This window comes from Gymnogyps californianus, chromosome 5, assembly GCF_018139145.2.
Source record: "Gymnogyps californianus isolate 813 chromosome 5, ASM1813914v2, whole genome shotgun sequence".
NCBI lineage: Eukaryota > Metazoa > Chordata > Aves > Accipitriformes > Cathartidae > Gymnogyps > Gymnogyps californianus.
The window spans coordinates 33,105,469-33,133,151 of NC_059475.1; the positions used below are offsets into that span (position 1 = coordinate 33,105,469).

The following is a 27,683-nucleotide window of genomic DNA, read 5'->3' on the forward strand; positions in this document are numbered from 1 at the left end:
CTTCCTAAGCTATGGTCTGTGGTTCACTTTAACACTGACCATGGTATCTTGGCAAAAAGTGGCTTCACATAAGCAGCTGAAGCAAACAGATCTGGAGTGATCAGCAGAGAAGGTCTGCCAGGCTACAGGGAGCGCTCAAACTAAAGGAAAGCCACTAACTGAGGGAATTGCCTACACAAAACTTTCCCCCACTTTCTCCACCAAAGGGCAAATCTCCCTTCTGACCCTAGTGCCCGATGGCGTAACTTTTGCGGAGCTGAATGGCAAGTTGAGATCAGAAGCCCCCTCTCAACAAGAGTCACTTTTTGTCCCCCGAAGCAGAATCCTTTTGCGACCTCATGATTTGATAGAGAGTTTCCCTGAAGTGCTGGTCCTGGCTCAGTCTTTTGGCTGCTTCTTTCAGCTCCTCAATGTTTTCAGCTTCTGCGTGTGAGAAGATGAAGGACTGGGACTGCTTCACTGAAACAAGAGCAGCACAGAAATGTCATCATTCTCCGTCAGGGACACAAACTGAAGACAAAGCTTCACTAGAGCACACGAGCCATGCGATCAACACGACTGAGAGCCTGGCAAGGGATGAGCTAACGATTGCACTCTAACAGCTTCACCTTACTGTTTTCAGAGGAGGAAAATGCTGACAGCATGGAAACACACTTTTCTTCTTTACAGCCGCCTCTGATTTGGGGTTCTACGTAGAACCTGATCTAACCTTGCAAGTAGCCACCCTGAGCACTGGATTGGACAATGTCCAGGTGTGCCTTCCAACCTACCTCAGTCTATGATTAAGCATTCAGATGAGGTCAGCTTTGAGCATGTTTTTTTAGGGGCCCAGGACCATCACAGCAGTTACCTTTCAACATACATGAAGAGACAGGCAATCAGTACGCAGACTCAGTGCCTGTTCTCTGGGTAAGGAAGCTCCAAGTTTCTCTGTAGCTCCATTCTACTTACTAGGGAATATGAAATATGAACCACATTTGCAGACCTTACTGCTCTGTCAGCCCCATCTGCACATATCTGCTCCTGCAGGATACAGAGTAAGAAGGTGCCCGATACCTACAGTCATTCCACGAAGCACTGGCTCTCCGGCGGTGGAAGCGGCAGCTCTTTATGCGACGAGTGGCAGCCTTGTGGATGTACACAGAGTTCTTCATGATCACGGGCATCTTGGCCTCCAGCTCGGCATTGCGGATGCACTCTTCAAAGAACTCTGAGGAGAAGACACCGCTGTGAGCAGTGATGGGAGAGACGCTTCAAGTAATGAACCAGTCACAAGGGACTGCACTCGCTGATGGGCTGAGCCAGGTAATGACATTCAACACCTCCCTAGATCTTCACGAACAACAATCCATGAAGCTCCAGAATATCAGAATGAACAAGTTCGAAGTGACAAAAACCTCCAGTCCCCAAGAAATGCATACTCAAATTATAGAAAGAACTGCAACCATCCATTCCCCATCAATCATTCCCACAACTGCTCATGATTCAACTGTCAAAAGCCTCTGATATTATGATAAAACTTCTCAACTCTCTTGCAACAGAGGGGTCTGAAGCCTTGGTCATCGCACTTTCTTTGAAGGACTTCTAAAACAAGTCAAGTCTAACTGCGGAAAGGGAGGTGTTGGCAACACTGGCACAGGCACACACACCCAGGCCATACGTGGCCAGGGATTTCTTAACAGCATAGCAAATACTAGCACATACATACATACCAGGCTCCATGCAAAGCCCCATGTCCAAACTCTGACAACGTTATTCTGTCCCGATCTGCCACACAAGCTGCTTTTCCTGGCCCATTTCCTCTCTTACGGTCTAACCGGCATATCTTCTGCTGTTCCAGTCTTGCTGTCCTCCTGCCTGTCGCTGGTCCCTTGCTGTTCAGAGGGCTCACATGCTAATGGGCCCCAACTCTTACATGAAAGGGCAGGGCAGAGCTGCAGGAATCACTTGGAAGGACTAAGGCAATCTGTGCTGGGACTGACGTTAAAGAAAACATTGCTGGTCCCTCACTTTCTCTAGTGTTTTGCTCATCAGTACATTTTTACTCTTTTGAAGAAAACGTCCCCCAAAAATCTAAGATTGGAAATGAGTGTCAGGAGACATTCAGTGTCAGAGATTACTCACTTATGCCCTGTGCAGGTAGCTCAGCTGTAGTTGAATGCTGAGCTCAACACATCCACTTTAGCTCTGTTTTCTTACCATGGCTCTGAGCCAGTGGGATGAAGTTCAGAATCATGCCCTTTTGTCTCAGTTTAGAAATCTGATGTAGAAGCAACTGAGTAATACTTATTTTATTTACATATATTTATATATAAAAATTATAAATATGTGTATACATATAAAACTATTTATAAATGTGTTTATATTTATATATGTAACAGTGCTCAGAATGCCACAGGACTTTTTGACTTGTCTGTATTGGCCCAATACATCCACCTTTCACTGAAATGAAGCCTTAACTGCACAGATATAGCATCTTCCTAACAGCCTCCCCCTGCACTATACTTGAGGATGGAAAACAAGCAAGATTTCAGCCAATTGAAGCTGCCAATGTCAGTTCCCAAACCTGACTGAAGCCAGCTGCTAGGGTAATGCCCCATCTTACCAAAAAAAAAAAAAGGGGGGGGGGGCGCAAAGAAACAGGGGTAAGCTGTGAGGAACCTGAGTCTTGCACTTGACATGTGGACTGCAGTCGTCTCAGCACAGCAGCACTGGGCTGATGCAGTGATTCACCTCTGAGTAAGGATCCAGACTTCACCTGCTGGGTCACCTACTAGCACATTGCTACAGCAACCACGGTCCTCCTTAAACTGCTGATGTTTTCATAACCAAGGCTGAGAAAAGATTATGTTGAGGGGACTTAGAGGACTCTTTATAACTCAGACTTAGTCAGTCTTTACAGCTCTGCCACAGCTTCCCTTTTTGACATTTTGGAAAGCATCCAACAGGGAAGGCTGGGATAATTTTGTCCTCCTTTGAGGGCAAAACACCAAGTGCCTGCACACCACATTCTGGCTCCTCAAAAGGGAGGTGTGGTTGAGGTACAAGGAGTTGAGAGAGCACATTATGTGCAGCTTTGCTAATTTGGGAACTTCTTTTTGTGTCTGGGTAGACACAAAGATGGGTAGATGGGTAGAAATATTTCCTCTCTCAGGGCTTGTTCATCAGTAGGGAGGATGGATGACTGACTTACTTCTCAAACTGCTGACATCTGCTTTCATCTTCTCCTCTTTCTCCTTGTTGCAATCCAGAGAATTTAAGCCTTGCTCCAAGCTCTGCAATGCCTCCTCAGCTTCTCTCAGTCTCTTCTCCAGATCCATGCGCACCTTCACCTCAGCCTGAGGAAAAGAATAGGCATTGCTGAAAAACAGCTTGCGTCTCAATCACCATCCTGCTAACTCACAAGGTCTGTGAGGGACCCACCAAGCTGATGAAAATGAAAGGACAACAGTAAGGAAAACCAATAGAAATATTGCAACATAAAAGTTGTTCCGCTTGTCTTAAGACAGAATCTGAATTTGAAGTCCAGATTATTTTGGTAATTCTCCTTTACTCTGACTTTCATTTTCACAGCTTCCCTCTCATTGTATGAACCATGTGAAATCAAAGACGGTATTTCAACACGTGAATTTGTGCTTATGCAAGTACTTGCAGCTGAGCAGGAACAGGAGGACATCTTTCCAGCTGAGATGGACTTGAGATAAAGGCAGTCAATTCCCACAAAGGAGTGTACAGTACTTCGTTACAAAACACAAGAAAAGTTAGAAATAAAGGATAATATCAGTAGTAGCTTAGCAGATGAGAATAACTAATACAGTTTAGGTCAATTTAGCTTTAGTTTGGCCAAGTGGAAGGTTACAGGATAAGCAAATCTTGGAGGTGCAGGAAAAAGAAGAATTGGGGTTTTTTTTGGACAAAATATTTGTAGAAGGAGGTTGAGTGTCAAACAGCTAATAATAAGGATAACCTTTACATTATTTAGATTAAGATAAAATAGCATACTTTGTCCAATTACCTTTGCGTAGATTAAGGTATCTTCCATTACTGGGATAACAAAGGAGGGCTGGTACCTCACCTGCATTCCTCTGCTTTTGAACCCAGGTTCATGCAGAGGTTCCTGAAGATTTACAAATCTTAAGATTGATTCTCTGAGCACAAGTGAGGAGGGAAGATTTCTGCTCAGTTCTGCAATGTCCGTATTAGCATTTCTTTGAAATAATCTTTATTCTTGATTGTGTCTACTTTCCTCTCTTACTTTTTTTTCCTCCCTCCATATTTAGATGATGCTTTCACAGTAGCAAATGAAAAGACTTTTACTGAATGGGTTAGTCAGGCCTCAGAATGAGAAAACAAATAGTAGTGCTACATAGGTACAACATGGCAACTTCATGTGTTACCATAATATGAAGCATAGCAAATGAAGATTTATGATCACAAAATGAAAACAAAATAAAATCAAGTCTCCCACTTGATAGGGGATGAACTGAAAGGGAAAATGAGAGAACTCTGGGCCCAGGGACAGCAATATGTGACATATGCAGGCGATACCTTGAGGTCTCTCTCTGTCTGCTGCTTCTCCGCGGTCAGCTCCGAGAGTGAGTTCTGCAGCGCTTGTGACTGGGAAGAGTAAAACTCCCGCTCCTCCTCCAGTGCTCGGGACCGCTCCTCATTCTCCTTCATCCTGGTGCACGGCACAGTGAAGGAAGACGACCATTCCCACCCCAGCACAACTCACAGGAAGGAAAGGGCTCAGTATCGTGATGGGGCATGCTTAACTACCTGGCTGCCCCGAGCAAAGAGGCGCTAACAGGAGCACTGTCTGTGTTTCACTTCAATAACACAGGCATTGCTGGAGAAAGCCAGGTGGACAGTTCTTGAATGGAACGTTCTCAACCCCCAGATGAGGTCCAGGAGCACCAAACACTTCTTATGGACAAGTCCATGAGCACCAAATGGATTCACATGCCTAAGTCTTGATTTGAAAGGAGCAGGCCCAAGCGGCAGCAAGGAGTTCAGCTGCCCTGCCTCACTCTGTCCCCTCTGAAGTGTTTATAACCTGAACTCCTGCCACGGGAACCAGACAAGCTTCCAGACTTGTCTTGTGTTGGCAACCAAAAAGCAAGTCAGCAGATAGTCACATCATTTGGCATCACTAAGCCTGAGCAGGGCAGAAGTGTCCTCTTCCCTTTACCGCACCCAAGAATGGAAATTATAAAGGATCTTGCCTCTCTGCAGGTCTCAGGATAAACAGGGGAATGGTTTTGAAGTGATCCTAATTTTAAGCCTGGAAATATTTAGCCATACCCTTTCTGATTGCCTCCCACCTGCAAGGGGGAAAACTACCTCTTTTCCAACCACCCTCTTCACACTGGATGGCATCTTGTCCCACATCCCTGTCTCTGGCACCACCATAACAGCCCCTGCCCCCACTTCACCTCTTCTCTGCCAGGAGTTTCTCCTCTAGAAGTTGCTGCATCTTCTCTTCAATCTGTCGCAGGCTGCAGTGCAGTCCCCAGACGGGGCTTTGCTCCTTGCTGGGGCTGGTTGGAGGTGGGAGCTGGCTCTCGTTTTCTTCCAGCATCTCCAGCATTTGCTGCTTTTCCAGGGAGAGCTCCTTGAAGAAGGGCAGAGATTGTGAGTATCAGCCAAGTCTAACATTTCTGCTCCGGTTCCTGCCTGGCTCCTCCCTATTGAGTCCCTCCATCCTTACATCCACATGCCTCATTCAGGTTAAAAACAGGAATAACAACATCTGGTTTTCATTTCGTACCTGCCTCATGAGAAGCAAGCCTCCACCATAGCCTTCGCTATGCAAGGGGGCGAGAACCTGCAGGCTCCTTTGACATGATATGCTAGTAAGGACCCAGCTCAGGGACTGGAGCCTTGTGCTTCCCTAGTGCATCACTGATGCAGGCAGCTTTCCTGCCTTCCCTCCTCACCTTGCTCCTCAGTGTGAACTAGAGGCATCCCCTCTGTGGTACTTCTAAACTGCGGGGCAATAGGACAACTCATGCTGTTTTCCTGTGAAGTGTTCGGTCCGGTGTGCAACTAGGGCATGAATGGTCCTTCCCTAGCTTTCCAGTTCTTTTTTCATACCCATGACTGTGGGCAAGGAGAAGAGCTCAAAGAAATCAGCAACAGATTTTTGGACAAACTTGCAGGATCTGACAGGAACATTAAGGATGACATTGAGGCTTCAGAAGGCCTGCTGTGTGGAAATTTCACAAACAATACATATTTAGAAAAGCCACTTTCCACCAATCCATCAGAGTGATACCAAGTAAGGAAAGGGTTTAATACATCAACACTCTGTTTCCTAAATTCCCATGTGGTACATGATTCCCTGGGAATCATGCTCCCTTCCGTGAGCAAGGAATGCCTCTCTCCTGCTCCAGTTTCCACCAGGAGTTAGGGAGCTGCAGTTAAAAAAAAAAAAAAAAAAAAAAAATCAGAAAGCTATCACAGACTTATAACCGTGTTGGCTGGAAGGGACCCTCTGGTAGGCTCTAGTGCAGCCTCCTTTTCAGAGCTGGTCTGTCAACACAGCAAGGTATGGTCAGCTGTGGCTTTCTACAGTTGAGTTGTGAAAACCTTCCAAGATGGAGGTTCCTCAGCCTCTTCCACTGCCTGCCTACCTGTCTGGTGAAAAGTCTCTCCCTAGTGTTCAACCCGAGCTTCCCAAACTGCAACTTATGGTTATTGTCCTACATCACATCTGAGAAAAGGTTGGTTCTGCTGGGCTCCAAGTCACTTCTAGTCCTTCTCTGCAGGGGATTTTGGCCTTCATATCAGCTACCGAATGAACCCGTTCATCCGCACAGGACTTAACTCCGGCACTAGCGGATGCTAGATTCATTCCATGGGACAGCATTGCTTTCAGCCCTGGTCAGGTCTCATGGATCGTTCCCAAAATGCTGTCACTCAGAGGGGAGAAGTGGTCACTCACCTCTAGGGTTTTCTGTAAGGACTGTGTCAGGCTTCGCAACTCTTTCTTTTCTTCCTCCACTCCTTTAAGGGAGCGGGCTGTGAGCTCTAGCTCCCTAAAGAAGCAAAAAGGGTGATAGCTATTGCAGGGGAACACTAGCCCCACAGACAGCGCTCAGACTGCGCAGGCTGTGGATCTCTTAGTGCAGGACCTGCGACCGGTGGTTGGTACAGGCAGCCCTGGAGAGTCAGGAGCTTGCCAGGAAGCATCATGCCTTGAACACACTACGGGTGTCCAGGAACTTTACTGTGCCTCCTGATCGTCAAACCAAAACCAGCTGTTAGTGTGCTTCTCTAGCAAGGGCAGGGCCACGGTTGCAACTGGGAGAGCTCAGACAGGGCAGTCGTATCTAAGCAGATGTAGGTCTATGAAAACAAAAATGGTTTGCAAAATCACACTGGCTTTTCCAAGATGTTATTTAGAGAGAGAAAAGGAAAAAAAGAGGCAGTGGCAAAATGTGCCCTTTCAACACTCAGGGCAAAGCACTTGGATCCTTCCCTTTCTGTTCATATTTTGCGTAGTGTAACTCTTAAAATGACAAAATTATTCTTGGTTAGGCAACTTCATCAGCCACCCAGTGTCATTCAGCTGATGGTGGAAAACCAGATTCAGATGTCTGGAGCCCACATGGCTGGTCAGTCAATCAAACTAATTGCCTCTCTGAAATCCTCTAGCACCTGTCCGTTGCCATGCTACCCCGACTAATCTGGGGTTTACTCATGTCCCAGCCCTTTGAAAGTGAAGTTGCTGGAGCCCTGAATGCAAAATGAAACTAAGCTGTATTCTATTGGTCACACAAGTGATAGCAAATGCAGGTAAACAGATCTCAACTGTTCCTGTTTTGGTCAATATAGCATTTATCTCCTTCCTATATGCACAAAACAGGTGGATTTTACAAACTGTTTTGATTGACCACCACAGCAGCACTTCTGCCCAGTGTGGGAGTTTGTGTCCTTTTCCTGCCCTGTGCAGTTTGCCGCCTTACCGTCTGATCTGTTCCTGCTCCAGCCGCAGCTCCCGTACCACCTCTTCAAACCGGTGCTTCTCTGCTTCCAGGACCTGGTTCAGACGCTCGAGTTCCTGGACCGAAAGAGAAGACGGGAATGTACTCTGCTGACACGCTTACAGTTAGGAAAGGCTTCCCTGTTAACAATGCCTGGGACTTTTCACCTGAGCTATGTAGAGCCACGGGGTGTCCGATTCCACCACACTTTTGTCCAGGGGGAATTAGAAGGGATTGAAGGTTGGTTGAGGATTTCCAGACATCCAGAAGTCCCAGCCACGTTACCAGGCACCTGGAAATCCCAGACATGCTCCCTGCACAGATCAGCTCTGCTGCACATATACAGAAGGTCCAAAGCTCCCTGGGAAAGCTGGACTCAACATATGCATGTACCATTTCCAGGCACCCACATGTGCAGGTACAGAAAGCCTGGACAGGAATGTGACAGCCGCAGCACTGCTGCACCTGAAGTGTGATATTTCTACTCAGCCTTGCTTCCCATCCCTGCTGGGACAGGAAAACATGAACTGCACAGTTACAGCTTTGCACAGTTTAATCAGCCTGTCACTATCTTCGTGCTAATAAAACCATGCTTAAAGAGCACTGAATACCACAGGCTATCCTCAAGCAGTGAAGCAGTCTCTTCCCCTACTCTAGAGGAAGCCGTTGTACCGAGACCTACTGCAGATGGAGGGAGACAGGGACACAGTACAGCGAGGATCCTGCTCCTGGTCAGGTCCCCTTGCAGCCTTAGCTGCTAGGCAGAACTCCTGCTGCAGGCCCAGGCAGGTCACCAAACAGCACTGACACCAGATAAATTCATAATAAGACTCTTGCTCCACGGTGCAGATACATGGTTCAAGCTGCTTTCCCAACATATTGCTCTGAAGCCTTCAGGCTCACAGTGGGTCAGACCGCCACGGCTCAGTGAGCTATATATTCATTCCTTCACCAGCATCAAACTCCTTCAAATTAACCTGGCCCCATCTGCTCTTTGTGGCCAATGGAAATACTGTGCATGGCTTTGTAAGAGCAGAGATTTGTTTTGATTCAACCCAGCATATATGAATTTAATCTGATCTTCCTCCCTGGTCCTCCTGGAACATAATCACATGGAAAGTGCCTAGGAAGGGGAGTGGGGATACACCTCCAGGACCCATCCCATGGCACAGCTCTTATTCTTCTTTTCATCCACAGGGCTCAGAGGCTGGCTGCAGACTCTTTTGGCTCTGCAGCCTCCCTCCCTGAACTCTGACATGCCTTCAAACCAACAACTCCCAACTTCCCAGTCCTGCCACATGGAAGTTGAAGGAAACTGGCTTGTGATGAACACTCACCTCTTTTTGCTCCCTCTGCAGACACAGCTCTTCTGTTTCTTCCATTAGCTTATCTGCAAACACACACACAAAGGCCAAATGCAGAGAAAAGCAATTTATATCCTGGGGATATTTATGAGCGTGAAACACTGTTTGAAGCTTGAAAATGCAGCATTCCTTATTGCTCTGTGTGTATCTGTCTGGGAGGCTCCAGAGGCTGAGATGACGCTAATGGGATGTTCTGTAGTTTCCCTCCTGCCAAATAACTTAATAAACTGAACAACCATATTGCTGTGGACTCCTTCTAAGGTTTCCTCTCAATGTTCTTAAAGAGCATTAACGAACTAACCTTTGCAATCCTCTAGCTGAGTCAGGAAAATAGTCTTCTCTCTGCTTCACACATGAGGAAGCAAAGGCACAGAAAGGTAAAGTGGGTGCACAGGGTCGCACACCGTGTAGCAGCAGTCAAGTCCTCCTCCTGCAGCTCAGTGCCCCATCCCTACCCACCTAGAACATCACCCTCTCCTTCAGGCCCCTGGGCATCACTGCCAGCTCCCTATTGTCACCTTGGGATGCCCCAGCCAAGCCCAGAAATCAATCCCCTAACTTAGCCACAAAACTTTTAGCTGCTAAGAATAGTTCCCCTTAACATCAGTTGCTCTTGTCTACTGAGACGGACACATGCCCACCAGAGACTCTGCTCTGATCCTTACACTGTGACCTGATGTACCTACATTGTGCTGCACTCTAACGTGAAACAGAGGCTCTGCCTTAGGCAGCTCTTAGTCATGCTTACAGGAAACTAGACAGAAACACGTTCCTCATAGCTAAGCCTAGGGTTTAGCTCGCTCTCCCCGGCTGCCGTGTGAGCAGGGGCAGATTCACTGTAGCACTTTATGAAAGTCTTCCCCGTATCAGGTGAGGAGGATGCTACCGGTTTCCTTTGTATTGGGGAGCTGAAGAGATTACTACTGCTGGCAGGATTACCAGTTAGGAGGAATGCAGACCTCTGCCTCCTGCCCACAGCAGGGCTCCTGGTACCAGAGCAACTGTGTTATATTACTAAAGCTCTGCTGACCACCACCGCTGCCTTTCCTTCCCACTCTCGCCCTCTTCCTCCTTGCCAGGACCCAGCACAGCTGCACTGTAGTTACACAGAGGGTCTCCCACCTTCCCTCTTCTGCCCCTCCTGGGAGGGCCAAGTCCAGGCCTTGATGAGCTTCTGCAAAGTCCCTGCCCGAGAGAGAAACCTGGATCCCAGCTGGGTGGGGGGCAGGTGGAAGGTAACTCCAGGGGGATTCAGGGAATTCCCCAGAGCAGTGTCTGCTTCCTCCAGAGAGCCTTAACCTGCTGCCAGGAGCAGTGCCTGACTTCAAAGCTTAACTACAGGATGAACACAGATCATTGAAGGTAAGGCTAATGAGGCAGAAGCCTCAGCAGTTATATAGGAATAAATAGATAATTGCTGTCACAGTTGGTTACTTTCTTTTGACAATTGACCAGCTCTGAATGTTCTTGTCACGGACCAAAGAACCCAGTGAAATATATATTTTATATTCCAAATATCTCCTGTTTGCCACAGAACGTGTATTCCTCTATTCCTCCATCACCTTGTCTTTCATCGTACTGTGGCCCTCTTTAGTCTCTTAGGCTCTTTAGTCTGCTCTGGTGGCTGCAAAATAACATTTTGACAAAACTTTCCCATTTCTAATTTTCCTCCTGTCTCTCCAGGTCCGCCTCTCAGCACTCCCCGTTATCCCCTTGTCAGGTGTGGAACCACTCCTTCCTGCCTGCCTCACATACAAGCCCATCCATCAGCTCACAGGTGTGAATGGTGCTTAGATGGCCAGAATGAATATGCCTTGATACTTGAATTATGATCACTGTTACATGTGAGACCATATACCGAGATCACCCCTGATCAGCATGGATGCAGAAATGCAAAAGGTTCTTCAGGATTCCTCCAGTGGCTTGATGATTGGTAGATACCACGAGCCCCTGCTCAAGGCATCACTAACCTGAAGCACTCAAAGTTGCTGCTAGCTTGTTTAAAGCAGATGTCTGTCCAGACAAGTCACTGGGCTCACACATGTGACCAGCAGCCCCCAGGTCAGAAGGGCTGTTACACCTTGGGGAACGCTCTAACTTAGGAGGCATCCGGGTTAAGAAGGCTACTCTCCCTTGGCTCTTGAGATAGGCACTGTGGGGAAGAGGCAGCTGGACCTCCCAAGGCAGTCGGAGCACCCAAGGTACTGCCATCCAGAGGCTGGTTTCTGAGTAGGGGATTGGACTAGATAATCTCCAGAAGACTATTCCAACGTAAATTATTCTATGTTCATCTGGAGCAACTGCTCTCTCTCCATTGCCCACGGAGAGAGCAACGACAAATTAGCCACTGCCATTAGACACCTCAAACAAGCCCATGTAAATGCTCCCACTTCCAATATGAACAGTGTGAGCAAGTGCAGACAAAGACCGAGTAAGACCAAAAAACCCAGCTAGAGGAGGAAAACTCATGCATGAAAAGCTGTGATCAGCCTCAGAAATACCAATCCTGGGTGATTCAGGGAGACAAAGGTATTGGCTGTTTACCTGGTGAGCAGCTGAAATCAGCACATCCAAATTTCTCAGGGACAGCAAACATTTGTACAGTCCGGCCATCAGGAGCTGCAGGACTGCAGCATGCTGGCCAAAGCACGTTCTTCCTTTCGTGCTCCACACAGATGTCCAGATCCTACCTTAACATTTTCATGTTTTGACGCCCTTCAAAACCTGAATTTCAGCTGCTGACTACTCAAAAACTTCATTCAGTAAAAGTCAACAGTAAAAACCTGTAGCTGCTTGGCTTGACCACACTGACAACTCCAGAAAAGCAAAATAGCTATTTTGGGGTTTATGACTTTTGGAAGTAAGAGTTTCCTACCTAAATACTCCTGTTTCTCCTTGGCCAGCTGCAGTCCTTGGGCTTCCAGGCTCTCAATCATGGCTTCTCCTAGCTGGGCATTCTTCCAGGTCCTAGGGAGAGCAGACACAAAGCAGACAATGTAAGAGAGCTAAGGGTCCCACAGAGCGAGGCAGCAGACTGTCTAGCAATCTACCAAGGAATTCAAACACACAGACTCTCATCAGTTGGGACAGTGATTCTCCACAAATGAATTGGAGAAGTTTCTCTGACATTCAGTAATTTTTTTTTTTTTTTTTTTTTTTAATACAGGAGCTGTACGTCAACACCGCACTGCTATTCAAATGTTTTTTCCAGTGTTTTGGAGATTTCTACACTGAGCTTAGTCTTCAGTCTCCAGACCAACCCAGCACATGCACAGCCTCCAACTGCAACAGGATGTACCTGGAACCCATTAAATGGATCCCAACACACTTTAGAACCAGATTTTAGCTTTTAACTCAACTAACTTCCCATCTGCCTGTGACATTGTCTTCTGCAGCCTTTCTCATATTTTGCTGCTATAGCCACTCTTCCCCTTCAAACATTAACCATTTATTGACTCCTTCCCCCAGCTTTCTATCTTCAGCCTTTCTGGTATCCATCATCCATCCTGAAACCAATCAATCCCTCCTCTGCTAAACTTGTAAGCCACCAGCATTTGGTGTCTGGCCCTACACTGTGAGTTAAGTGCCTCTCCCTGTAAAAACAGGGAAGAACTGGAGATAAAAGCCAGACAAGATGCTGGCAAGTAGGGAGAGTTAAAGGAAGCAGGCATATTCAAAGAGTACCTTGTGTTATTGTAAGACCATTGGCCAGAGGATCTCAAGGTCTCTTGAACACATTATGAAACAAAGCTGCAAAAAAGGCCTGTGGAGCAGATGCCCATTACTGATTGAGTTGATGGACAGGGTAGGCTTTAATACAGATATTAAATACCAAGGACAAGGACACCACACAAATCAAAAACAGAACCAGAAATGGAGTTTGCTGCTCACTTCTATTCATGTTCCATTAGAAAAAAGTATCTACACACATAAAATATATATGTAAAATTCATCCCAATCTATTGATATAGGTGCACATACAGGAACAGCAATTGCTGCCCAGAAATTCTGCTATCTTTGTTAAATCCCAAGGGAGCTTATTAATATTAAATACCCGTAAGCCTTCCTGTACCAGGCCTCTTTGTGAGCCATTTGAAATTGTAGCTTTTTGGAAACCGTTAAGTTGGCAACCTCTTATAAAACAATTTCAAGGCAACCTGTACTTCGTCTCTTACAAAAGCCAGACAAATATATTGAACACACATCACCCCAGGGACCAGGCAGCTCACAGCTCCAGCAGCCCAAGCACTGCCTTGTGCTCTTTGCAGACAGCTGGGTTTCTTTCGAGCTAATGAACATCTAGGATATTTCTGAAGTGCAGAGGAAATTAGAACGCTAATTAAAAAGGTGATGTTTTGCCCACAGGTAGACATCTTCATCTTGAGTGAGAACGTGTGGGTGTGAATGTGTTTTTCCACTAACGTTCTCTGATACAGGATGAATTTGATCCCAGAGAAACCAACACCAAACAGCTCAAGGGGGCAGGGGATGACAGAGTTCATCATATGATTACTTGGAGGGTTTCAAAATGGCTGTAGCCTTTAAGGTGTCTGTTTATTAGATTCACTTTTTCAGTGCTCCCTCCCTTCCCCAGCCTAACAAGATGTTTCCCTGTCTGTAACTCAAAGGTTACTACACCCACTGCTGTATAACTTCGAAGATGCACCCATGTCACTGTGCGGCATTTAAACTTTTATTCCTTTTATCTGCTGGAACCAGTGCCGATGTGTAACGGCAGCAGTGGGGAGGTACAGGCTATGACTTCAGCTGAGGGGCAAGCAAGTGCTTTTTTTATTTTGTACTTCTTACCAAGTGAATTTTCATCAGAAAAAGCCACATGGCTTAAAGTGCTGGAAAGCACAGGGTCAGGAAGGCTCTTGGGACAAGTAGAAAGCGCCCTTATAATATACTTCTGAAAAAAAAACCACCCAACCCAAAGCTGGATAGTATCTCCATTTGCTATACAGCTCAAACATTGTCTTTTTCAATCCTTTTGCAGCACTGGGAACACCTCTCTAGCTTTGCCTGCATTTTACCTTTCTTGGGAGCATCCACAACCAATTTTTGGAGACACTTAGCACTACATGGCCCACAGGACATATGTACTATATTACCTGGTTTTTTCCCCCATTGCCCACCAAGTCTACTTTTAACCAGTGCAGGGAAAGCTGCTATGGACATAGAGACTGTACATGTGCCCCTCTCCCCCAGTAGCAGCAGCAAAAGCCTCTCTGGGTGGGAAGAGAGCCTCGCCAGCTGGGAGTCAGGGCTTTGTGCATTTCCAAAAAGCTTTCAAGATCTGGCAAGTGTGATAAGTCCAAGCCACAACATGACAGAAGGGTGGAGAGACCATCAGCTCTCCTCCGCGTTGAATAAGCAGTTTCCCTATCAAACCAGGAGGCTTGGAAAGGAGTGAAGAGCTGAAGGCATCACTGAGCAGACTGTGATGGTGGAGGTAATATGCACTTGTACAGGCACACACACACACACACACCCCACCCAGCCCCAGATGTAAGGAGGCAGCAGACGAAACTGAAACAAAGGAGAGAGGATAGAGGACGCTTCCCATCCTGGGTTCATGTTTTCCTCTTTCCCCTATTTAACAAAACCTCAGTCTATGGAGTTAGGGTTTTTTTGAGGGTGTTGTGGTTTTGGTTTTTTTCTTTGGTTGGTTTAAAATAATGAGGGAGACTGTAGAATGATCACAATAAACTGTGTTGCAGTGCCATCGGCAGTACAATCTCCATTTAGGAACAACAGGGCACTAAAACAGGTTGCCTAGAAGATTTCAGCTGTGTCCTTTTAGCTTTCCTATTCATTGCAGATCAATTTACTGGCCCATGCTGTGCCTTTCCGGCTGCTGCTTAGCTCCCAACCTGACCCTGCTAACATAAATCACATAATCTGTGCTTTTCCTCACATGCAGGCTGTCATCAGCACTGATTAGGCCAGCACTGGAGCTGCATCACTCTCCTTCTCTGATGCGAGAACAGAAGCAGAGAGCGGAGGGAAGGGGGTGTCTCAGGCAGATTTTCAGCTAGGTGCAGGTAGCCTGCTGTACGATAGCACCCACTATCTAGCTCCTGTTTTAAACACTAGTGCTGGAATACTGAAGCAAGGACTAGAGAAAAGGCTGGCTCTGTGAAATAAGCAGCTGCACATGGCTTGCTTGTGAGAACCCCTCCTGAGCTGTGCAGCCACATTTCTTCCCTCCCATACACAACTGAAAGATTAATTTGGCCCTCAAATTATTGCCCTTGGCAATAGTTAAGTTTAACATTGGTGAAGGCAAGTGCAGACCTGTGCTATCAAACAAAAAACTCCAAATTACTCAAGGGCTAAATCTGGGTCCCAGCTCCTCTGCAGTGGCCAAGCCTGCTCATGCTGAGTGGGTGACAGACCCCTGCCTTGGGTCTTGTGTCCCATGGGGCTTACGCTCCCATGAAGCTTTAATGGAGAGCTTTGTGTTGCAGTTCATACAGTACCATGGAAGTAACAGCTCGCTTCAGCACCAAAGCCAGGCTCACTGCAGCAGCGCAGAGCTTGGCTTGGGCTGATCGACCGTAACAGTGTGCTCCCAATTAATTACAAATTAACATTTTCAGCTTCGTAGCATTGGAATTAACTGAGATACTGCCTTTACCATGCACACATGCATGCACACACTTGTATTACAAGTTAAACTTGCCTGAAAGAGCGGCTTTTGTCCCTACAGTCACAAGAAACCACATACACGCATTGTAATGCAGCCAGGAAGGGCAGAGGAAAGTGCTCATTGCTTCAAGCCTCATAGCTGAATAGTAGGCTCTGCTCTACAGATCCTGGAAGTTTCTAACTGGCTTGGGAAAGTCAAATCCCTGTTTAAGTGTTACCTCTTCCTGCACCTGCTGAGGTTTAGAAAGAGCCTGCTCTGGTTTTGCAGGACAGCTGCTCATTGTACTGTCAGGCTCCTGGGTGCCGAGGGATTGCAGAGCTGGTGGCCAACAAACTGCAAATCTCTCCAGCATTCTCAGCAGACTATGAACTCAATATTGTACACATACAGCAGTCAAACCCTCTCACCCCTGTAGGTGGGCTGGAAATGCTTTGCTAACACTCCTCCCCTGGGATTTAGCCTGCCTCCGCATTTCAGAATTAAACTCTTCTTGAGAGGCCAAATCCTGCTGCTGCATGGCCTGAGCACCTTAGGATCTGGGCAGAAGGGATGCACACTCCATGGTCACACAATTACTTCAGGGCTGTTACTGACATCTCAGCATGACCGGTACTGCTCAGGAGAGCCGGGACGGGCTGGTGGGGTCCCTGCTCGGCAGCAGGATGTAAAGGCACATGGACAGCTGCTCACTAGCTTTGTGTCTTGCCTGTTCTGCTCTTACGTTACCCCAAATTCATACATCTGCAGTGTAGGGAGCTTTTCTGACCCCCACCTTTGTCAAGTCTGTGGACCTTGCTTCCCACACAAAACGGACCAGGAGAGCTCCTGTTCAGTCCCAGGTCCCACCTCTCTGAGGCAAGAGAGAGGGACAGCAGATGCCACTCGGTATATCAGCATTTGACAGATGACAGCCTGGGGCTGTTAGCAAAAAGTCATACTGCATACCACACTGCACACCAAGGCAGGAAGCTTTGTGTCAGTTTTAGAGCATTCTCATTTGGGGAAAGGATGGGTCCAGGAGACAACTGAAAGTCTCGCTAGTCTTGGGGAGCTTGTCTGCCTCCCCGTAGTCCTTCTAGTCAGGCTTCTTCCTCTTTATTCTTTACACATCAACAGAGCAGATCAAAGAGAATAAGGAATAGAAAGAAGCTTACACTTTTCCAGACTCCTGTAGCATCTCCAGCCACTGAGCCTGCTCAAACTCTGATTCAGCTGCTAGAACAATGTTACCCTAGAAGAGGGGAGGGGAGGGGAAAAAAACCCGGATTAGAGAGGCTCGTGCCTTATGCGCCTCTGTGCACTCAGGGCATGAACTGGACACAGCTAGCACAGCTATGGTGGGAGGAGAGCCCACCGCAGGCTTCCACCTCCGCGGAAGGCATCAGGTGGGAGCAGATATGACCCAGGCCTACCACAGATTGGAAAGAGATGCACACGGCAAGCAGTCATGGTAGGAATAAAATGATAGGGCAACATGAGCTCTAGGGCTTCTGAATATCTGTCTGCTGGTATCATAAGACCTGCTGTCAGAAAGAGCAAGTTTTCATGTTGGTTGTCAAAGCAGGAGCAGCAGCAAAGCCTTGAGGGGACTTGGGATGCTAAGCCATCCTCTCTCTCAGGATAGTCTGCTCAGAGAGGGTAGGCATACCTTGGTGGGGTGGGAGAGACTGCCAGTCCAGCTCTGCTCATCAGCAAGAAAATGTTTTGTGGTGTCTGGGTTTTTTTGAGAAGAAAAGAAGTCTACTTACATGGAAGTCTTCATGAGAGATCTTTATGGCATAAGGCATGCTGGGCTCTTCTTTGGGCTCCACGATGCAGCCTCCCAGGGGTATGACACCCTGGGGATAAACCAGAGCACTCCAGTCAGTCAGCAAAATCAAGTATAACTATTAACTAACCAGGAGCTGAAATTTCACCCTTGGTCACTTGTGGGCCCCTGCCCTGCCTATCCCAGGAGGGGCAATACAACACACAGTTCCTGAAAAGCAGAGGGACTCCCACCACCACCAGGAGACCTCCAAGTGGTATCTGAAAGAGGGTAAAGATGGCTCTCCTGCATTCGGCTTGGAGGGAAGGCTGCTAGCTAGAACATGGAAGTGGGGGCTCTTTTATCAAGGAGGAGGTGATCTCCCAATAGGGGCAGATGTTGCAGATTCACAGTGTGGCACCATGAGAGAGGTTGTGGATCCACTACAGTCACCACCAGTAGGTCAAGACCCCACACGTGCTGTGTGGGGACGGACGGGTGGCCTGCTGCCCCTAACCTGGCCAGGTGAAATCAGCACCTTTGGAAGCACATGTGTTTCATCAGCCTCCAGTGACTACAGAGGATAAAAGCAGACTCAGAGCACAGAGTCTCCCCGTGAGAGCTCCGGGCGGCAGAGTTATGGGGGCTGCTTCTCGGGGCTGAGGGCAAGTGGGTTAGCAGGGGCTGGCCGTGACTGCTTATGAGTGCAAGTACAGGTTAGGAACAAGCAGCAACCAAAGCTGTTAGGCCCACCACTGGCTTTGCCAACAGTGTTCTCATAGCCACAAGATTAGTTGATTAGGAGATCATGAAAACAAGGGAATACATCTACTATCAGGTAAAAAAACATTAAAGTCATGTACCTGCTGAATCATTAAGGAGCCTGAGGAGGTACTGACATGATTCTTGCTTTTTTTGAAGCTTCCCTGCATCTGTGAGAAGTTTGTGACTTACCTCTTCTTCACTTCCTGGGCCTGTGGAGGGGAGGAAGCTAGAAACAGAATAACTCCCTCTCCCATGCTCACCTTGGGGTGGATATTGAAGTATTTATTGCTTTCAAAACTCTTCTTCTCACTCTCAGCATAGTAGAGCAAGAAACTTTCCTTAATGATGAAGAACCTTTAAGACAGAGAAAGGAAATAAATTCTGCTAGAACAGAGGTCGTGGTTCACAGCACAAGAAAACCTCCACCTAACTAAAGCTGCTTTCTGAGCAGAAGATTTTGCTATTCCCATCTAAGCCTCAGGTGAGGTGCCTCACTTCTGCTCATAGCCAAGAGCTAGTGCTTAACACTAAGTGCCCAGTTCAAGTGCTTTGTGCTTGCAGTTTACTACAGTGTGCACACACCAGTGCTGAAGGCAAACCGTAGCACCATTGACTCACAGGGGAATGGGATGGCGGTCTGTGTCCAAGACAGTAGCACAGCCAAAGCCCTTTGACATCTTGACCTGTGCGCACTCTATCTAGCCCACGTGTTGGATTCAACCTATTGGGAGAGAGCTGCTCTTTTTTTTAAGGGTCTCTCTCACATGGGCTAAGAGCAACTAAAAGCTTATTTCTGCAGTCTACTCCTTGCCACGCTCTTTCCTCCCAACTCGGCGTAAGCCAGAAGGGAAGTGTTTCCACTGTAACACCGAGTCACATGGCAGGGAGAGTCACAGGCTAGCATCCCCAAGTGACTCTTGAGGCAAAAGATTGGCCATGAGAGCACTCAGGAGCAGAAATAAATTTTAGAGATATTTTTAAGCAGAGCTCCTGGCAAAGTCTCCTGTCATTGACCTTTGCAAATACAAAGGAAATTAATTTTTTTTTTCTCATATGCGTCACATTAAAATATGCCTTGTTCTGCTCAGTTAGCCTTAGGTATGCTCTGATGAACACCGTATAGTAGCCACAAAATATCACAGCTTCTGTAAACCAAGCCTCTAATTTACTGGAGCATGTCCTCAAAATTGTGATTAAAGGAGTGCTGCTTTTAGCTTATTGGGATGTTCAAAATGCCCCTGGGAGAGTCTCTCTTCTCTTTGAAAATTGAGGTTGCATTTACTCTGCAGGCAGTGGTACAGGGGAGAGGTACCTGACTTAGCTTAAATTCAGTCTAAATCTCTGCAGCACTCAAAAATGCTGAAGAGCAGCTGAAAAAATGGGGATGAGCTTAGTAGGGAGGTTTCAAAAGAGTAAATGACAAAGAAAATGTGTTGCACTGTTCTGTACACATTTCCTGATATGAGAAAAGAAGGATTTGGAAAGAAAGTGAAAGGCAATAAGCTGAAAATTAATAAAGAATGCCTTTTTACACTGCACAAAACACTGCTGCGTAAATCACTTTCATGTGGTCCTGAGGACAAGTGCTCATGAGGAATCTGGAAAGGATAAGGCAGTTTTGTGAATAATGAGAACATCCCCAGGAAACCCTCCTGCTTCTGGGCAGAAAGCCTCCACTGAGAGGGATCAGGAAGAGACTTCTCTGGGCAGGGCTTTCCAGTTGAGCAGCCTGGGGATTCCTGCACCTTCCTCTGAAGCCACCATTAGCAATGGGCTATGGGGCAAGAGGTCTGATCCACAAGAGCAATTCTAATACCTCCACGTGCCCATCCCACCCCAGTCCTCTCCTGAAGCAGAGGTCCTGTTAGATGGAGCCGAACGCTGCCTCCAGTACAGATGAGCATAGCAATTTGGTACCAGTTTAGTTCCTAAAGCTAAAGAAAGAAGTCGAAGCTGGTGGAGAATTATCATTATAATAATAAAATAATGTATATCATTATAATATAATATATTATTAATAATAATTATCATCATTATACTCAGGGGAAAGCTTTACCGCTTCCACCAGCTCCTGTCTCTTGCTCTTCTGCTGTGGCTCTGGCAAGACAGATGAAATTGCCACATGGCACAGAAACATGAGCCATGGGCTCACAGAGGGACCGAAAAACACAGAACAAAGCTAAACTTCTGAATGCCTGCAGCAAGCTCAAGCTCTGGACCTACTGTGCGCCTGCTCCAAAATGTTTAAAAGTGACAGTCATTGAACATGTGCATATTTACATCCAGAAATCTTCAGAACATACAAACACCAGCAGCAATTATTGTGCCCCAAATTTCTTCTTCTCCTTGCCCACTCATCTATACCTGTTCATGTTGACATCAGAGGTGGGGAGAAGCAGCCAGCTTGCTTCCTCAGCAGGACACTGTCTTCTCATTTGATACTCCAGGAACATCATGGTTGACTGCCTAACCTCACCTCTTGTTCCTGACCACAGCCTGGCAAAATGTCTCTCAGCAGAACAGCACAACTCAGTGCAAAAATCACTCTTCTGCACCGAGCTCATTTAATTGGTAGAGGACCGAAAAGGTGCTCATTCACAGTGTAGCTTGTCCAGCAAGTTATCTGAGTAGGAGCAATTACTATTCACCTTCCACCCAGGGGACCATCTCCCTTCCAGCCCGAGCTTGTGTCCCAGTGCACCTCCCAGAGGAGCTGCATCTAACATCCCCTCAGCTGAGAAAGCAATGCGTGACCCCACCTGTGGTGGCTGTCCATACTCTCTCTGTACAACTGTAAGAGGTGCCTAAGATGGACAGGGAGATGGACTGTCCATGGGGCACAACTTGCTTTCCCTGTGATGGGAATCTCCATCCTAAATCTCTTGCCAGCATCACAGATCAGGGATCAGAACCATTTCTTCATGACAGTAGGCAGGGATGTGAAGGAGCATCCCAGAGAAGGTGGGAGGCTGAACTGCTCGCACAACTTTGAGACACCGGCCCGTTTAGCAGATGCATTAGGCACATCTCTGTGGGACACATTACCGATAGAGTGGATTCACCAAGGTCTCACCTCTGTGTGAAACAAGGATTGGTATTTTCAGACATATTTGCATTAATGGCAAAGGCAGCCACGACCCCTGCAGCAGGCTCGGAGCTGACCCTGGCCAAGGCAGATATCAGAGACACCTCCACAGAGCAGACAGGGCTTGTTTCTGGTTCCTCCTGTGCACATCATTTCTGTGAGCAGCAGCCTTGTGCCTTCCTGTTTCATTTTTCCTTCCACCTCTTGTCATTATAAGAAAGTTTTCTTATGAGTAGCTGCATCTTCACTTTATGACTCTAATGCTTAGTTCAATGAGGACTTGATTTTTTTAGAGGGTCATGTTACCTCATCTGCAGAATAAATACAGAAATAACATCTTTAAAGAACAATCCTGCCTGGCCAATGGCCTGTACTTACTCCAGTGGGTCAGGGTGAACCATATACTGTGGGCACAAATACAAAACTAAGGAATAAAAACCAACACACCGCATGAAATTGAGACAGTCTATTCATCGCTTTCAACAGTCTTTTCAGTCTGAACAACCTTGAGAAACATTTGCAAGACAGGTGAAGATACTGGTCTTTAACTATGTGTGATTTTTAATCTAAATGTTAACTCCCACTTAAAGCCAGGCTTTTGTTTGTTACATACTTTTTGTCTGCTCAGTGCTCCTGATAATTATATTATAGATATTATAGATTATGCTCCAGTGGAAAACAAAACCAAAACAAAAACAAGAACAAAGCATAGCACAGATCTCTGAGAACTGATGTGCCTCTGGCAGATTAATGAACTTTTAGATCCCTGACCTCACAGATGTGGAGAGAATTTGTGGGGATTTGGAATGAAAATGTACAAAATAAGAGTTTAAAAAATAACAACAACAAAACTCCATAGCAAATAATGAAGGAAAAACATTGAAAATCTGGTTAGCTGATGGACATAATGTATTTATGTTCAGATCATATTCCCTCATCTACCCTTACCTGGAAGGCAACACCTAAGCAACCAGGATCACCACTAACTTTGACTTTCAGGACAAAGTCTCTATACAACAATACAAGGATAATTGATGCAGCACGATGGAAAGAGGGATGAAGTGAAGGAGTAGAGGAGAAAGTTACATGAGTGAAGAGCAAGTTGAAGACTGAAGCGGCAGCCAGGTGAGTAAGAGCAGAAAGGGAAAAGACGGCTAAGGGAGAATGGGGAGAGACACCCAGTTAGGACTGGGACTGAGGGGCTGGAGACACTGAACACGTATCTGAATTAGGCACAGATGTGCCAGCAGAAGAAAAGGGAGTGCTGGAAAGACAGGGGAAGACTTTAAATACAAACAAGAAACCAAAAAAGAAGAGCTTTAAAAACAGAGCAGCATTCAAAAAGCCTGGAGAGCTGCAGCAAAGGTGAGAGAGGTGAGAAGACTTGGTACAACCGTGCACACTCTACATGCAGCACAAGTAATACAAGAGCCATTCACACATGCTCAATTCCTTTGTGTCACCCAGCCCCTGTTGCTAGATCCTGCACTAAGAAACCACTGAAACTGCAGTGTAATTAAACTGGGATAGCAGAGGAACAGTAACAATCCAAGTGACTTGGATGTAAAGCCAGAGACATGATCTGCCAGGATTTGACACAACAGCTCTATCCTGGACAAGTACAGATACCCGATCTCTGGGGATAAAGTGCTTTCTTTGTGTCACAGAGGGCCAACGAGATTAATTAGCTAGCTAATATTTGTAAAAGTTTTTGAAGTGACAATGGCCCATGTTAAGTATTTACATTATAAAACTGCAGCAGTCTCACTGGTCCTTCCTTCCAATGGTGGTTTTCTGGGCACCAGTCCAGGAGCACAGGCAGCGAATCCCTGTTACTAGATCAGCCCAGTTCTCTCTCCCAGGGGAGAGCTCAGGAAAACGATGGGCAAATTATCTTTATCAGCATGTCAGCTCAGAGACTGCAGTACCTGTCCCTCACTCTTCCTCTCCTGACAGCTCCAGGCTTTCCTGCCTGCCTCCTGCCCTGGCAGCTGGAGCAGTGCCCAGCTGGGCAGAGAGCGGGAAGAGGTGGATGCTTCCTGACAGCAACCAGCCAAGTGGGAAGTTTACAAGGACGAGAAGGAAGCACATGGTCTGCTTGACTCACAGCCCTGCTGCCTTGGCAGCTCCTGCTGCCCCTGTGCTGCACGCACACACACTGCTCTGCAGCTGCGTGCTTTCTAGTTTTTTTAGAGCAGAAAACAGTCCTAAACAATTACCCTTTCCCTCTGTCCTGTGACCGCATCCAGTGACTGTTGGTAGCCACTCTGCTGGAAAACAAGGTTACGTGCGTGCTTTGCGGTGCCACAGCCATGACTGGTCCAAGAGAAGATAACATTTCTCTCTCAACTGTGCTGTGTTTCCCTCCTTCCAGCAGCAACCTGGCATCTCTGATGGATTTACTCAGAGGTATAAGCATGTTTTGTTCTCTACTCTTTTCAATTCCTCATGTTCCACCTTGCTTTTCTGACTCTGGTTGACCACTGAGCAGATGCCCTCCTGGAACTGTACCCCTTAGCCCCAAAGTCTCACACCTGAATGGTGACAGTCAGCTTAGAGCCTGACATTTCTATATGGGTCTGGGAGTATTCACAGTAGAGAAGGATGTGTCACTAACTACCTGCAAAGCTACGTTTGCTACATTCATGCCACATCCAGGGCAGGTATGTACCTTGTGCATTTCATTCCAGACTCCATGCCAGGCTGATGCCGTTACCAGTACAACTTTTGTAGTAGTGAAGAGTCTAAACTGCTTGTTGTTAATTGGAAGGAAGAATGGGGTGCAGTTTGGTGTGAAGAGGAGCACCATAAGTCAAGGGCTGAGAATATGACTTTCCAAAGCCACTCCAGCAGTGACCCAAGCTTAGACTGGTCAAAAGCACCAGTAAAGTCAGAAGATGGTTGCATCTCTCTTGGAAGGATATTACTTTACAAGGAAAGAAAATTCACATTAGGAATAGAACTTCTTCTCTTGGAGAGACAGGAGCTAGGATGCTGCTAATGGCATTTCAAAATAAAGCTCTGAAAGGCAACGTGCTCAGATGTCAGCCCTGGCAGATAAACACAGCCACGTTGGTCCAGTGCCAGAAGCACCCAGCCCACTCTCGGTCAGTACCTGAGGCAGCACACAAGTGCTTAGGCTGCGGCACAGACCATTGTGTGGGCAAGGGAAAGGACAGAAAGTGCGCCAGACAACTGCCTCATGTCAAGTCTTGCTGTCCTCACAGGTGCCATCAGATGCCAGCCCTGACTAAAACAAGGCTCTGCTATCCCTCCCTGCTCCCTGCATAACCTCTACTGCTGCGAAATCCCCAAACCTGGGATTTCAGTCGCCAAAGCACTGGACACCATGCCTGGACTTTTTGCCTTGATCCATTACCCAGTCAGCCTCCATCCTTCCCTTAAACACTTGCTTTTCTTCTCAGTGTCTCTAGCAGCGCTGTTGCTACAGCCAAATGAATGGGATCAAGCCAGTAAGTATCATGGATCTCAACAGCCACGCAGACGCATCTCCATGGCTGATGGCCTGATGTGATCAATCCTCCCGTTACATGCTGGTTTATCTCCTGTAGCTTGGAAAGACTTTCCTCTGGACAGGGAGTAGTACTATTGTCCAGTCCAAGATTTCAGGACAAAATCTACATTGCTCAGAGATCAGATCCTCAACTGTATCTAGCAATAGTCAATTTTTTTCTCTTAATTTAACTGGAGTAGGAAACATCTCTTCTCCTTTTCATAAAATAATGCACTTGACCAGCTGTGTCTTGCTGGGCATGGGGGGTAGGTGGGGAGAATGGATGAATTTCTCCTTATCCCCTCATAATGACTGACTTATAACATGCAAAATTTTTTACTTTAAAGCAAATCTCTCCTGTGATAAAAAAAAACTTATCATTCCTTCTGTTCCAGTCTTTTTACTCCGGAAACCCCTTCCGTCCAAACCCTACAGATTCCCTGTGTTCATCTCCCACTGACCTGTCTCTGGTCCCCCAGGACCCTCAGCTGCCGTGCTTGCAGCTAACCTTCCACATCATCCCTGCCCCACGGTCACCTCCCCATCTTTGCCCACCTGCTATCACTAAAATATTTACCACTTGCTGAAGATGGGGGTGACTTCTAGGAACAGAACAGCAGTAAATAAATAATAACAGAGAGAAGAGATGGGCTATTTGCCTGCAAGAAATTTTGATTAGGAAGAAGAAAGCCTTTTAAGAATACCTCCTCCGTGGCAAATTACCTTTCCCTCCGTTATTGTGTCCGCTTCTGTTCCATAACACAGTCACATTAGTTTCCAGACATAATTCATTTAAATATCAATGTTTGGGAGCTGAGTAGGGAGCATCAGCACAAATTCTCTCCTGGGTGAAAAACGGCCATGGCCATTGGGGTTTTTTTTTGGGGGGGGGGAAGGCGGGGAGGATGACAGACAGAATAAAACCTGCATACAGGTCAAAGATGGTTACCAACACAAAACTGCTTCCCAAGCAACATTTAACTATTTTTCAGGCCATGTCATCTTCACAGGTTTAGACTGGACAGCACTGTGGTTACTACACAGAGCAAAACTGGGAAAGCTGGGTTTAAAAATGAATTTGATGTGTTGTATCTACACTGCAGACTGCAGCAAAAAGGTACCCACGAAAGGTCAGTACCAGAGGCAGCCAACAGACATTGCTCATGTGCAAGTTAATGTATTCTTCCTAAAAGCCTTGAGACACGCTATGCTACAAAGGCTACAAAACTGCCTTTCAGCTCCAGAGGTAGCTCAGGCTTCCTGTGCTGCCTTTTGTTAATGACTCATTTGTGCCTTTCCCCAGTGGAAAGGTGAGGGGGGGGAAGAAAACAACATTACTTTGCTTTTCTGGCAGACTTTTTCATCTGCAGATATCAAACTACTAAAGGCGGGTAAGTACCACTATCCTTTAGCAGATCATGACAACAAATCCTGGGTCACAAAACATATCTCTGGCAGTGGTAGGGTGAAAATGCAAGTTTCTTGGCTGCTAGTCTTCTAACTGAATCATTTGCCAATGACATCTATCAGCAGTGACATTAATCTGCCATCTGAGAGTGCTGGAAGGTTTAATCCATTGGATCATGTACTCCCAGTGAGCAATGAGATAGAGCTGTACCATGTTTCTGTGCAAGTACCCATCCATAAACAGTCGTGTCTCATCATTTGACAACCAGCACAAAACTCTCCTGTGAGGTTCAGCGATTCGCGTAAAGAAACTACAGCAACTTTAAACCTCAAACTGACCCACCACTTCAGTATTATAGAACATACTTCCATCCTTGGTAAAAGTTAGAGCAAATGCTTTCCAGCTCCAAACTTCCTGGCTGCTGATACACAACACACAGCAGCTTACAACTCCCTAGCACCAGATGGGAGAGAATTCAGAGCCACCTTCCCCCCAGGGAAGAGAGTCTGCATTTGCTGTTCCAAGCATGCCATCACAGTCACGCAGCACAGCAGTACTGATGCTGGTCCACAAACCCCTGCAGACCATACGCACACACAGTCCCACATGCACAGTCAGTTCAGCCTAGCCATCTCATACCCGAAGGACTCAAAGAGCTTTAACAAGCGCTAATGAACGAAGTCAAGCAGTCTGGGGGCAAAACATATGAGCCGACTCTTCCTCTTTCATGAAATGATCATAGGATAATTATCCAGAGGAGGCAGCTAGTCCCTATTCCCATCCTGAAGTGCACGTAGCACAGGGTCTGGGCGGATAAAGAAGAAAGCACAATGGGGTGCCATGTGTGTAAAGCAGATTCAGAACAGCAGGGAAGCTATGCCCAAAGTTTCATCCCTAGTCTCTGCCTGGCTAGCTGCACTTGAAAAGCCAAGCACTCAGGCTCTAACTTACCCCAGCACCCTTAGGCTTTGTATTTCACCTGAGCATCCCTCAGCGACCGTGGCTTACCTCCTGGACCATTTGGCCGACTGCCTCCCAAAGGGTCTCTTCCAGAGCACGCCATACAGCTGTACTTTGGTGCTGATGTCCAGAGCATCTGAATCTGCCTGCTCCATGGATGGAGAAGGGGATACGGAACTGGATTTTGAAGCGAACAT

The 27,683-nt window shown here is 46.8% G+C and overlaps 1 protein-coding gene across 1 annotated transcript; it reads right to left on the bottom strand.

Moving 5' to 3' along the window:
- On the bottom strand, positions 1-27,683 carry PLEKHD1 (pleckstrin homology and coiled-coil domain containing D1). Its single transcript, XM_050898126.1, has 13 exons — positions 27,535-27,683; positions 18,780-18,873; positions 17,756-17,845; positions 17,162-17,238; positions 12,228-12,319; positions 9,326-9,378; positions 7,971-8,065; positions 6,947-7,040; positions 5,436-5,614; positions 4,549-4,681; positions 3,194-3,338; positions 1,061-1,210; positions 1-459 (listed from the first exon to the last, which is right to left on the bottom strand). Exons 1-13 carry the CDS (start codon positions 27,681-27,683, stop codon positions 299-301), a joined length of 1,512 nt encoding a protein of 503 aa, XP_050754083.1. The 3' UTR covers positions 1-298.

Coding starts and splice junctions, on each gene's coding strand:
- PLEKHD1 (XM_050898126.1), bottom strand. CDS start 27,683: ATGTTCGCTTCAAAATCCAGTTCCGTATCCCCTTCTCCATCCATGGAG. Junction 12,320..17,161: donor CTACAGGAGTCTGGAAAAGT/GTAAGCTTCTTT, acceptor TGCTCTCCCTAG/GACCTGGAAGAATGCCCAGC. Junction 3,339..4,548: donor AGACAGAGAGAGACCTCAAG/GTATCGCCTGCA, acceptor TCTTTTCCTCAG/GCTGAGGTGAAGGTGCGCAT.